Source organism: Melanaphis sacchari, unplaced genomic scaffold (genome assembly GCF_002803265.2).
Source record: "Melanaphis sacchari strain LSU unplaced genomic scaffold, SCAv2.0 Contig108_pilon_pilon, whole genome shotgun sequence".
Classification (NCBI taxonomy): domain Eukaryota; kingdom Metazoa; phylum Arthropoda; class Insecta; order Hemiptera; family Aphididae; genus Melanaphis; species Melanaphis sacchari.
Genome location: NW_020270415.1, coordinates 720,945 through 733,588, shown reverse-complemented (window position 1 = coordinate 733,588; position 12,644 = coordinate 720,945). Strand labels below are relative to the sequence as shown.

Sequence of the window (12,644 nt, the reverse complement as noted above, 5' to 3'; positions counted from 1 at the left end):
ATTTTTAAGATTTAGAATTAATATTAATAAATTCCTTTAAATGGTTTCTATTTATGAATTACGAGTATTTATCCATAAAAATACAAGAAAACAATTATTACAAATAACCTATCTCCGATGTAATACTTTTAATAAATAATACAGATATGTACTAGAGATAAACTTTCTTTTTTATATATATACAGTTTTAATATAAACGATAAAATGTGAGTAAACTGTTAAGTATGAAACAAAAGTATTTCTATAAGAACATTAAAAATTGTATAATATTGAAAATAAAATAAAATAATAATTAGATTTTGACTTCAATTCCATACAAACAGATCAATTAAATTATTGATTTTTTTTTTTTTTTATCATGTAATAATTGACAAGTTTAAATAAATATTACGCTAAAGTATATTTAAGAGCAATTCATCAGAAACTCATCGATTAATTTCATAAGATAACAGTATATTCTTATTCTTATTATTATTATTTTTTTTTTTTTTACGAAAAATATATCAATACAATTATAACAAATTACAAAACAATAGTAGCATTTAAAGAATCTTCTATTATTTGTTATAGGCATTGCGTACATCAACGTACACTATTGAAAAAAGTAGAATTATACAATAAAATACTTTATAGTAAAGAATAATAGCACGCATGACTTAACGTAACGCACAATAGTTTTACTAGAGATTAAAGTTTATTTATGCATTCTTTGCAATATATTAAAAAGGTATCGGCTTAATATAATATGCATTTCTAAGAGGCAGTATTTTGCGTTTTGTCCCTTTATAAATAGTATAAGGAGAGAAAATGGAAAAGAATTTAAACGAAAACTTAAGAAAAAATATACAAATCGCATAAAAGACTTGATAAATAAACTCAATTCAAAACTACGCATATGAAATGGATAAAAAATGTAATACGATAATACATATACCGGTCAAGTGGTATACATCATTTAATCGAAATCGACTCATCTATATCGTTTGAAAATCGAGAATATTACTTCTATTCTATTATGCATTAAAATGTGACTTACCTTAGTCTTGTGTATATGTTGATGTTGAAATTCTGAATCGAATTCCGGCTCGCTAAAGTATGATTGATCTTGGTCCCATGTAGGTGCAGCTATCGTGAGACCCTGTGGTAGGGGACCACCTTCGGCTGACTCGAAAAGTCGCAACACCGACCTATCTCGGATGTCGTTGAGATGTGACCTATGAAGCGAAACGGTATACGTATAGTATAAAGGTTAAAGTAAACACGCAAACGATGAGCAAATACTAAGCTACCCTAATGTAATTGGCAAAAATCAAGATAGGATAAATAGGGGTGTAAATTCTGTGGGTATTTATGTCATAACATCCTAAACCGCGGACACGCTTCCTTTGTGTGATATTTGCAAACAAATCACAATAACCAGTACGGTTTTTGGAATTTGCTCAAAGGATAAATCAACAGGCCACCACCACCCCACAATTATCCTTTTCCTCGGGGAAAGCTTAAAAGGATTGGGTTGCACGTTGCTTACGATATCGGTTGAAATAAAAGCAATACAATGAGGCCATTCAGTCTTATAGGATTTAAAATTTTTTTGCCACGCTAACCATTTCGAAATAACATAATACTCGTAATAATCTGTAACGGGCCAGCAATAACTGATATATACGTAACCTAACAAAATGCCATATTTGATTAGCAGTGTTGATTGACGGGAGTGAGAGATACCGAGCGAGATACCGAAGTATATACGTTTAATATTTTGCTCGCTAAATACCAATGAACAGTTAATTCTGACCTAGAGTGTTCGTTAAAAATTTACCACGTCGTTGCATAAACGTAATATTATACATTCAATACACAGCTAACATGTTGTCGACCAGGTAGCTAGGGCATAAAGCAAAAATTGTATTAATGCGTCGACGTTGCGAAATTAATTAATTAATAATTAACCTTATCCTCCGGCAATCTAACGCTTTCCTACAGCGTTATAACACTGTACGCGCGTAACACTCACTGAATTATCCGGTAGAGGTGTTTTATGAGATCTCGCTAAATAATTAAAATATATACTGGCTATAACACACATATTGTACGTTACCATTTATCGTTTAATAAAATATTAATTTAAAAATAGACTCTTTTCAATTTAATGATTAAAACGCGCTGTGTTATAGTTTTTAATACACTGGGTAAAAAATAAATAATATAATTCATATAAATAATTTAATACTAATCGCCAGTATAAAATAGATGCATTTTTTTTTAAATTATAAAATAAATAAAATAAAACGTTTGTGTTATTTATGTAGGTACAAACTATTTTTTTAAGTAAAAAAAAAACATTTAATTTGAAAATCATACAAAAAGCAAAATACCGAGTTCTTTCATAATAATAATAATAATATTTTTAATGTTTGTTGATGTTTAATTAAATAAATTTAGACGAACGTAAACTTTACTATAATACATAATTAAGTATTTTATTTTATTGAAATAATGAGATCGTTTTTAAAACATATTTTTTATTTATTTTAAGAGTAAAATGTAAACTCTAAATTATTTATTTATCCTGAAATAATAATAAAAAACCCAAATTAATAAATATTTTACCATATTATTAAACCCAACTTTAAAAATAAATGAAAAATGAATATAATTTTAACTATTATTAGAATATCATTAAAATTTGTAGCATGGTTAAATATAAGTATTTTAATAACCGTTAAAACAAAAGTATACACTTATTTCAAAAACTTAATAAAAAATAAAAAATAAGTCTATCTTAAAAGTGGACATTTGTTCAATTCTGATTTTTAGAATTTTCATTTTTAGTTAGTATATTTAATTTAAAAAAAAAAAACATTTTTTGAAGTAGGTACTTAAATTGTCTGTGCTATTTAGAAGTATCTACTATTATCTAATGGTGCAAAATATTTTTACAACACTTAAAACTAAACTCATTTACTGTAAATCCATGAGCACATGATATTTTTGAAAACTTCGATGTATATAAAACAGCACTTTTTGATTTATTAAGCTTTATATACTAAAAATAATAGATTATAATAATAGGTTTAGAATTTTGGCCTGTGATAATAATAAGGACAAATAATAATTTACAAACAATTTATGTAGACATATTTTTAGTAGAATAAGTAATAAAAAACTACTAATGTTATTTAATGTATTTTATTTTTTACTTAAAAATGTAATAAAGATTTATAATATAACTGTTAAACTATCTAGGTACTTGTTTTAATTCTGATTTAGATACATCAACGTTTAAAAAAATGTTATATTCTTAACAATAACAATAAAAAAGAAAGTTTGCTATTAAAAAGAAATGATTTATATCGCTAAAAATACGAATTAAACACGATATAAAATTTATTATTATTTAAAAAGGGGGTCTTGAATATACAAAAAATAAATTAAAGCATTATTAATGTTATAATTATCATATGCATATGGTTAGTAAATTACTAACTTTATAAAATGGTTTATAAATTATACCTGAGATCTTCTAGCTCATAAAACATGTCTTTTGACGAATCATGAATGTAGATCTTGACGAGTGCCGAGTCCATATATTCCATGGTGAGTTGTTTTGGAAAAGACCGGACAAATAACGCCTTGACTGTATCTATTGAGGTGATTTCATTTGGTAACAATGCTCTTTTTGTTTCGCTACGGTATTGCAAGAATACGAGACCTAAACTCGTAAGAAAAAAAATCCAATAAATAAAATAACTTTATTGTATTAACCAAATGAAAAAGTATATAACATAAACAGTTTGAAGACATTTTGAGTTGTTAATTAATAATAATTAGTTATAGATGCATGCACACATCGTGGGATGATGGTTTTATATATTATGTGTAAAAATATATAGGAAAGAGGTGTTATATATATATATATATATTAATTATGACATTTATTTACATAAATAAAAACAAAATTTTTAAATCTACGTTTCAAAAAAAAACTTTAAACAAAGAAAAAAAAAAACGAAAAAAAAATAGTTGTTTCTATATTATCGCTCACTTTAGAGACAAGTAAATAAAAAAAGTTTAATGATAGTGATACAATGCTAGGAATGAATTATTTTCTTATATTGATGATAATGGTTTTTTCCTGAGTTAGTTATTCACTACAAAGATAACAGAATGTGTATTTGATAAGGATATTTATAAACAACAACAACAAAACAACAAAAAACACAAAATATGCGTTAAAAAAAAAAAAATTATATTTTTTAACGTAAAGTAATAAAACTAAATTCTAGATATTTAAATTGTTTCTAATAAACAAATCATGTAAATTTGTTATTTAAATTTTTAATTATCTATTAAAAATACAATGAAATATTGTGATGAATTTTATTTTAAAATGTTTATGGTGATAAAAATTATGAGTTTATTTTAACGATTATTACTGTATACGCTTTTAAAATATTTTTATTAAATAAAATTTATATGCATTCTAGTATATACATATATATATATATACATATTTAACAGCATTCATAGCTTGATACTATGAAATGAATCATCTTTAAATAATGTTTATTTAAAATTTCAATAAAACACAACTATTGAGTATTACTTATAAGAACACAATAATTTTACTACACTAATTAGTTATTATATTTTTTTGGTTTTTATCAAATATTTTTTACTAAAATCAATGAGTTATAATAGTTTATAAGTTATAACTTTGAACATTTAATATTTATAAAAAAAATTAATTATTCACTTTGTTTTAAAAACTTTGATTTTTTGAACTATGTTAAGGTTTTAATGGTTACTTAAATTATTAAAATATCAAAATAATAAAAAGTATTTTTGTAAAATTTAGTATAAATAATACTTTTGCTTGACAATTTTTTTTTCTTAAATCATGAAAATTAAGTAAGAAATTACTATATAATAAGTTAAATATATCTATTTGCATATAAATTAATCATGCAATACTAATTTTCTCGATAAACTTTTGTATTTTTTAATTAATTTATTTATTTTTTTATATAATTTAAAGTAATTTTAACAATAAATTATATAAAAAATGATTTTTATTTCTAATTTTTATTTTTTGAATACTTTTATATTGTATTTAATAGTAATTATAAATTCAAATTTGTAATTAGGTATCATTTAATAATCGAACTTATTTTATTTTTTGTATTAAATAACTCGGGCCGTAAATTTTAAATTAATTAATATTATTTCAAACGATACAAAGATAAATTTATAGAAATAGATTAATCTGTTTAACGTGCTAAATTCGTTTAATAATTAATATAACTTTAAATACTACTTTAATGAATAAAACTAAAAAAGTAATACACCTTTGTAAATTATATAAAATTGATGCTATAAATACTAAAGCAAAGAAAATAAATATCTAATGTTAAGTGGATCATTCATTTCATATACATCTTATTTATTGTACACGTAATAACTTCATTATTTCCAGAATAAACAATAAACATAAAAATAATGTTTTAATCATATTAAGTTTGTTTGAATTTTGACTTTAATAATACATAATATTAAATATGAACTAAAGAATTCACGTGTATTTATTTTTTCATTATTTTAAATGAATTTAACAATAAGTACACTACATGCAATAAGAACAATATACTTGACATAATATGTTAAACGTTTACATTTCAATGATGAAGAATAAATTAATTAATAGTGAATTGTAAAAGTGGATCATATTGTTAGAACAGTTTCATTTAAGTATTCTAGTTCAGTTAAAATGAATAGTTTTAGAGAATATTCACATAATATAATAGTTTAGTTTATTAGGTACCTACTAAATTTTTACTTAATTTGATTATTAGTTTTTGTAATTTATAATCAATAGATAAAAAATAAAATGTAATATATTCTCATTAATGTAATATATTTATATTTTAACTCAAACTGTATCATATATTATACATTAACAATAATAATTAACTAAGAAACATAAATTTAAAAAAATAATTACACCTATAATTAGGTACAAAGTAGTTAGTAATTATGATACAATTTTAATAATTCTTGTATAAATCAATGTTTTGGAATTTAATGTTAGGATAAATGAGATATTACAATACTATACATATCGGTTATTAATGTACGTATACGTATATATGCACGAGTATTTGTATTTGTACGTGCAAATTAACTAATTATTGCTAGAGTTTAATGTATAATTTAAAAATCGTAATTTTAACATAAGATATAATATAATGGCATAAAAATTTGCAAAAATAAGATCACGTACATTTTAAATAAAATTAAAGCAAATGAACGTAAAATTAAAAACGCTTGTAAATTTTGAGTTAAGGTTATTTTATTTGATTAAGAAACAGTTAATAAATTATTAAAATACATTATAATACATTTAGAATTTAAAAATTTTACCTCTAACTTTAATTATTTATATTAAATATAAATAAGTATTTGTCATAGTAACACAAGTTATGAAAATTTAAAACTAATCTTAGCCCACGAGTGCACATTTGAACTATGGTTATTTCAACATTTCAAGAAACTTATATTTAGGCAAATCCTATAATTAAGATCAAAGAATTTTGAGCAAAATAAAATGTGAAGAACAGTTTTCTATTTATAATTAACTCTACAAGTATATTATTAATTATAATAATAAACTCATGTTCATACATTTAACTTAAATTAAAATCGTATCTTACACTTATGAGTTAAGTATTTAGGTTATTTTTGGGTTAAAAGCCATTTGATTTAAAATTAAATAATTTGAATATATGTGTATCAAATATAGTTGTGTATAGACGTAAAAATAATAAACACACACACACACACACATATATATATAATAAAATAAAGTATAACATAAAAACAGACTTTCTTGTCGCATGCAATAACTTTAAGACAACGGTATAATAATATTATAAAGGATAACAAAAATATAAATTAAAAAAAGTGGTGTTTTGTGTCTGATATACAAAAGCTAACAGTAAAAATGTGTATATGTGGTTTCTTAAGTCATTTTTTTTTTTTTTTTTTTACCAAATAGTATGCGTAATCAACTATGGCTCACCTAAACTTTGTCGTGGGTGAGTCATCATATTACGGAAAGCCATTTCATCATTCAACATCGGGTCACCTTTCAAGACATAAATTACGATAGCTCAGAGTTTTAAGATTAAAATATATTTTGTAACACTAACATATTATATACAATATGTACGTAGATATAAAATGAAGTATTAAGGGCGAGCTTTACTGAAGATTTGATTAAACCGTTATACAATTGTCTGCGAAGATGCGAAGATAGTATTGTATCTGTATTTTTGATATATTATACTGATTCTTTTAAACATAAAGCGATTTATTTTGTTTCGATAAATTTCAATCTGACGACGAACTATTTTGCTGCGAGTGTTTGATAAGAAATTAAATAAAGCGCATTGAGAATGTTTATTAACAGTGCTTGAAAAATAGTTAAAAGTCAATATTGAAAGCTACTCAATTACTTAATTAAAAACATTAAAATTAAAATATGTCGTCCCTCGCATTTTGTCAAATAAAAATAGTTAATCTACTACAGCTTAATTAGAAATTTACAACAAACGGTTTTGGGGTTATTTTTCATTTAACATCATAATAAATACAATTATTTTATTGTCTTGTATAAAACCGTTACGTGTCAAAAGAAAAGATGATAATACATAGATATTGTGCATAATTAAGTATATGAATAATATTTATAATATGTTGTGATTTGGTCACGTATATAATAGCTACGACAAAGTTACAAAAGGTACAAAATGCGATATAAACAACACTATATAATTATACAAAATTATATCTACAATGGGGTTTATTTAAATTTTTTTTTCAAATATATGTGCCATTAAACTAAATTAAACCAATCCAGTTTATGATCGATTTTATATGTTGGTAAATCTTATACAGTGTTTTATTATTGACAACTAATTAATTACTATTCGGGATCGTATTTTTATGTCTATAATATAAAATGTTTATAATATACACGTTAGTATTTTTTTGATCCAGCAAACCAGGCTAAACTTATGATCTATTTCTATTCAAAATGTTTTTACAATAGACATCGCGTTTAAGAAACCGAATGTAATTTAAACAAAATGTTTATCTGGTTTTATAGTACCCCGGAGCATGCCAAAAGAGGTATAAACCTTTCCTTTCACTGTGAAATCACGTGTTTCTACCTCAAAATTATTAAATTGTATTTAAAACGATATTGTATACATTGTGCTCTACAAAGTACCAAAACCAACGAAATTGTTCGTTAAAAAAAATTTTCAAGTAATATGTTACAAATTTTGTTTTAATGATTAATTAAATAATTATTAACAAAAAAGTATTGAAAATTAAAAAAAATAATTTATTATATGTAGATATAATAATTTTTTTTTTAACCTAAATAATATTTTATATAATATTTCAAATAAATTACCTCATTCTTATTAAACAAAAATTCCTGTTACTTATATAGAATAACAAATAACTGTAAATAAAAAACGATAGATTATGTATGTATTTTAAAAATAATAAAATAATATCAGATAAACTGAGAATTTTAACAACTTGTTTGTCAAAACTTTATCTATAAATAACAAAATGAAATGTTAGATATTTTTTTTGAATATACAACTGTTGGACTTAATATGTTTAAAAGTGTTACATGGTAAGTTTGAACAAATGAATCTTTCAGTCGGATTCATTCTGTCATATTTACAATATATATTTTACGATATTGCATTATTAATGTACAAAGTTTAATCACAAAATGGGAAAAAAAACGTTATCAGTGATATATTTTAGCACATATCTACAAATTATTATGTTCATGATCAACGTTTAAAAATAATTTTAAAAATTATATTTTATTACGTAAAGTTTCAACTACGTTAGGCTTTATAAGACAGTTGTAACATATTATATGTGTAAGACTAATAAAAAAACTATTTCATCTTTCAACATTTTGGAAAAACAATAAATTGAGTTATTAGAAATTGTATTTAAATTATTATTATATTAGTTTCAGAAGATTAAAACGCAAAACGTTTTAGAGAAAAATTAGGTTTCATTTTAAATTTTACCCGGTATGTTTTTGATTTCTTATTAGTATAATAATTATAATAAAAATTATGTATATTTAAAAGTATTCACTTACCCAATGGTCGCTCTAAAGTTTTCGAAGGGGTTCTGACGACCGGCAATGAACTCCTCTGCTTGTTACCTCTTCGGAACCCAGTAGAGCTAGTTTCAACTTCGGACATTATGCCTGGATCGTCGTCGAACAGCATTCCAGTAGCTGGCGGATATCCTCCCCTAGATGCTGGAGACTATGAACAACAAGAAAACCGTTAAAATTAACTATAATAATTTACTTTTTATTCAATTCTCAATATTACTATTCAAGTATAATATTGAAATCTAATAATAATATAAAAGCTATTCATATTATAAAATAAAAGTGCTCATCTGTTAAATTTTGCGTGGTACTATTTCATTATAATAAAATATGAATAAGCACAAATTACGTAAATAGTGATGATTTTGTTACGAAAAAAAATGTCGAATGTACCCTGTAATGTGATTAACAACAAATAAAAGTAAATAAAATATCCACCAAAATATGATATATATAAACGAATGGGATAAATCTAAAAATATATTGTAATTATTTAAAATATTTTTACTTAATATATATACATGTATACATATTAATAAAAATTATTATAGTAAATGGTAAATACCTACAAAACAAATGTGTATTATAATTAAAATTAAGTGTGGTCGTTCAAATAGTTTTAAAATTATAAAAAAATCAAAAAAAAAAAATAAATATGTTTTTAGTATTTGATTTAAAAATGCAATAAATAATTGAATTCACAGGCCGTATAAAAACTCATTAAATGAGCTACAAAAATTATCAAGACTGGTGAGTTCTTTATAAATTATTATATGAGTTTGAAATTTAATTTATTTTACGGTTGAAAAGAAAATTGATTAAAAATCAAATAAAACCGATTCAAATAAAGTATTGAAAAAAACCAGTACTGAATATGATTTAAACAGAAAATATTTTGTTTTTTAATTAAGTGAAACAAAGCCGTTATATGTAATATATAAACAGTTTACAAACACGTTTGCGTTAAAAAATTATACTAAAACTGTAATGGGAAAATTAATAATATTATTATACAAATATCCGTAAGTATTCAATGTTAGGCGACGACTTACTTTTTTCCGTTGCATTTTCGTTCCCATCTATAATAACATCGTACACCACAAAGCAAACAAAATGGTGGCAATAAAACAACAACAAAATATTCATTTAGTTATGGTAAAAGCAATAGCATAATAAAAATTTATTAAAATAATGGTGTTTTTTTCATTTGTGCACAGTTGAGGCGGCAGTAATAATATATTTAGTGACGCGTGATTGAACTATAATACATACGGTTGTACCGAATTATATTTAGGAACGCAGCTAAGTATATTAGTATTATGTGTAAATTATTTGGATTAAAAAACGGAAATTGATGTTTTTCAGGCAACTCACCTCCAAATCCATAGACCTTGTCAGGGCCGGTTGATAGTTATGATGTTGATCGCCGGATAGCGTATGACGCCGAGGATCGTCTCTTCTCGAAGATCGACCACGACGGAGTTCATCACCTGCAAAAACAATAACTTAATGAATGCAAACATTCTCGTAAAAGGTAAAATCCATTTAACAATGGAATTTTTTATGTCAATTAACTATATAGTCTTATATATATTACATCCAAAGGATTATTCCTAGTTATCCAATGAAGATTATTGATATCCTATTGACCGAGTACTACACGTATTGTAAAAGTAATTTTTAATATATTTTTTTTTTTTAACAGTATAATTATATATCGTACAATAAATTGTGATAATGATAGAATTTAAAAGTTTATCTATAACCTTCCTTTAGTTACATAAGTTAAAATGTGCTATATAATATAACATTATACTTTTAAGATTGTATTTAAACGACTACATGATGATATAGATTAAATATAGTTAATTTTTATGATTGCCCACATTATATGCTAATAGTAAATTATATTTTTGGCAGTATTCCTATATTTATGTTAAACCATCTCCTTGACGATAAACTTATGTGTATACTTTTATAATGTAAATATTACTATATAAAATTGTAAATAATTTAATTTTTCACGATTAATTTTTATAATATTACAATATATTACAATTTGTAATTTATTAATACGAAAATCAAATTAATATGCATAATGTTGGCGTCATTATATCTTGTAATAATCAAATATCAATTAATCTTACATCGGACATTTGAAGAAGATAAAATGTTATCTGATGTAAATCGCCAGAATATATTATATTGCTCTCGATATAATATTTATGAAGCGGGTAAAATACGCGATAAATGGCCCGACTATATATTTTTTTTATGAAACAAAACTATCGCACATTTTATAAATGCATATTAAAAATTATAAAATATTGAATATCTACCAAATTTATAGAATAATACACCAATAAAAATAATTTTACTATCGATAAATGTTAAAAAAATATACTTTTTTAAAGTTAATCGTTTTGCAAATACACAGAATACATTTTATGAACTAAGAATACATTCTTTACATAACATTATACATATACGTATCATACCGATGGTTTTATGATAAAAAGCGTATAATGTTGGCAATAAGCAATAGTAAATTATTATACTATTATACTATTATATTATAACTTGTTTCTACTATGCAGTATAGTATATCTAGTTCAGCGTTTTAAATTATAATATGTGTATTACCATTCGCCACTAACGTTATGAATTTGAAAAAAAAAATGATACTAAATATTTTATTAGTCTTTAAAATTATTTAATTTTATAACAGTTATAATAATAAATTATAACCATTGAAATACTTTTACTAAATCTACTTAAATAAATATATTAGGAAATTTCAAATTAAAATATTATAAATTTAAAAAAATAATACTTAACTAGGTATTATATTAAATAATCTACAATAATATGTAATCACTTTCTTTTTTCTTTTTTTTTAAGTTTAAATATTAATTTATCTTAAAACAAACTTAAAAATATTAAGATCATTAATTATTAATATAATATCAATTAACACTATGAGTGGTTAAAAGATTAAAAAAAATAAAATATAACCTAGTAAGAGTCTTTTGTTTTTTTAATTAATTAAAAAAATAATAATAACAATACTTAAATTAATTATTGAATTATTTATCTTTATTCTTACCGATACATGTTATGATAAAAACCTAAAAAATGATATATAACAAAGAAAATATTTTTAACACGGCACTTTGAATAGGCAATTCTTATACACGCTGTCGTTAAATAGCATTTATTTTATTTTGCATTTAATAATATTATTATTAATTATTATTACTTTAATAGCTATAATAATTTATTGTATCATGTATGTTTTGTAAAATACATTAAATTATTTTTTTTAGTCACGAATTCTTAGTTCTATTTATATCTAAAATACAATATTTAAACAAAAAAGTTTAACCATATACATTTTTGTTTAAACATTTAAATATAATAAGTA

The 12,644-nt window shown here is 22.9% G+C and overlaps 1 protein-coding gene across 8 annotated transcripts in view; it reads right to left on the bottom strand.

Moving 5' to 3' along the window:
- The window catches only part of LOC112603431 (coiled-coil domain-containing protein CG32809), a 122,543-nt gene that overhangs the window by 93,556 nt on the left and 16,343 nt on the right, over positions 1 to 12,644 (bottom strand). For 7 of the 8 annotated variants that reach the window (XM_025351974.1, XM_025351968.1, XM_025351967.1 and 4 more), the window contains exons 2-6: positions 10,595 to 10,710; positions 10,273 to 10,299; positions 9,200 to 9,371; positions 3,514 to 3,712; positions 1,037 to 1,214 (exon numbers count right to left, since the gene is read on the bottom strand). In XM_025351974.1, coding sequence (XP_025207759.1) covers positions 1,037 to 1,214; positions 3,514 to 3,712; positions 9,200 to 9,371; positions 10,273 to 10,299; positions 10,595 to 10,606 — 588 coding nt within the window. In that variant the 5' untranslated portion in view covers positions 10,607 to 10,710. The remainder of the gene's footprint in view (positions 1 to 1,036; positions 1,215 to 3,513; positions 3,713 to 9,199; positions 9,372 to 10,272; positions 10,300 to 10,594; positions 10,711 to 12,644) is intronic. The other variant, XM_025351969.1, reaches the window with a different exon arrangement.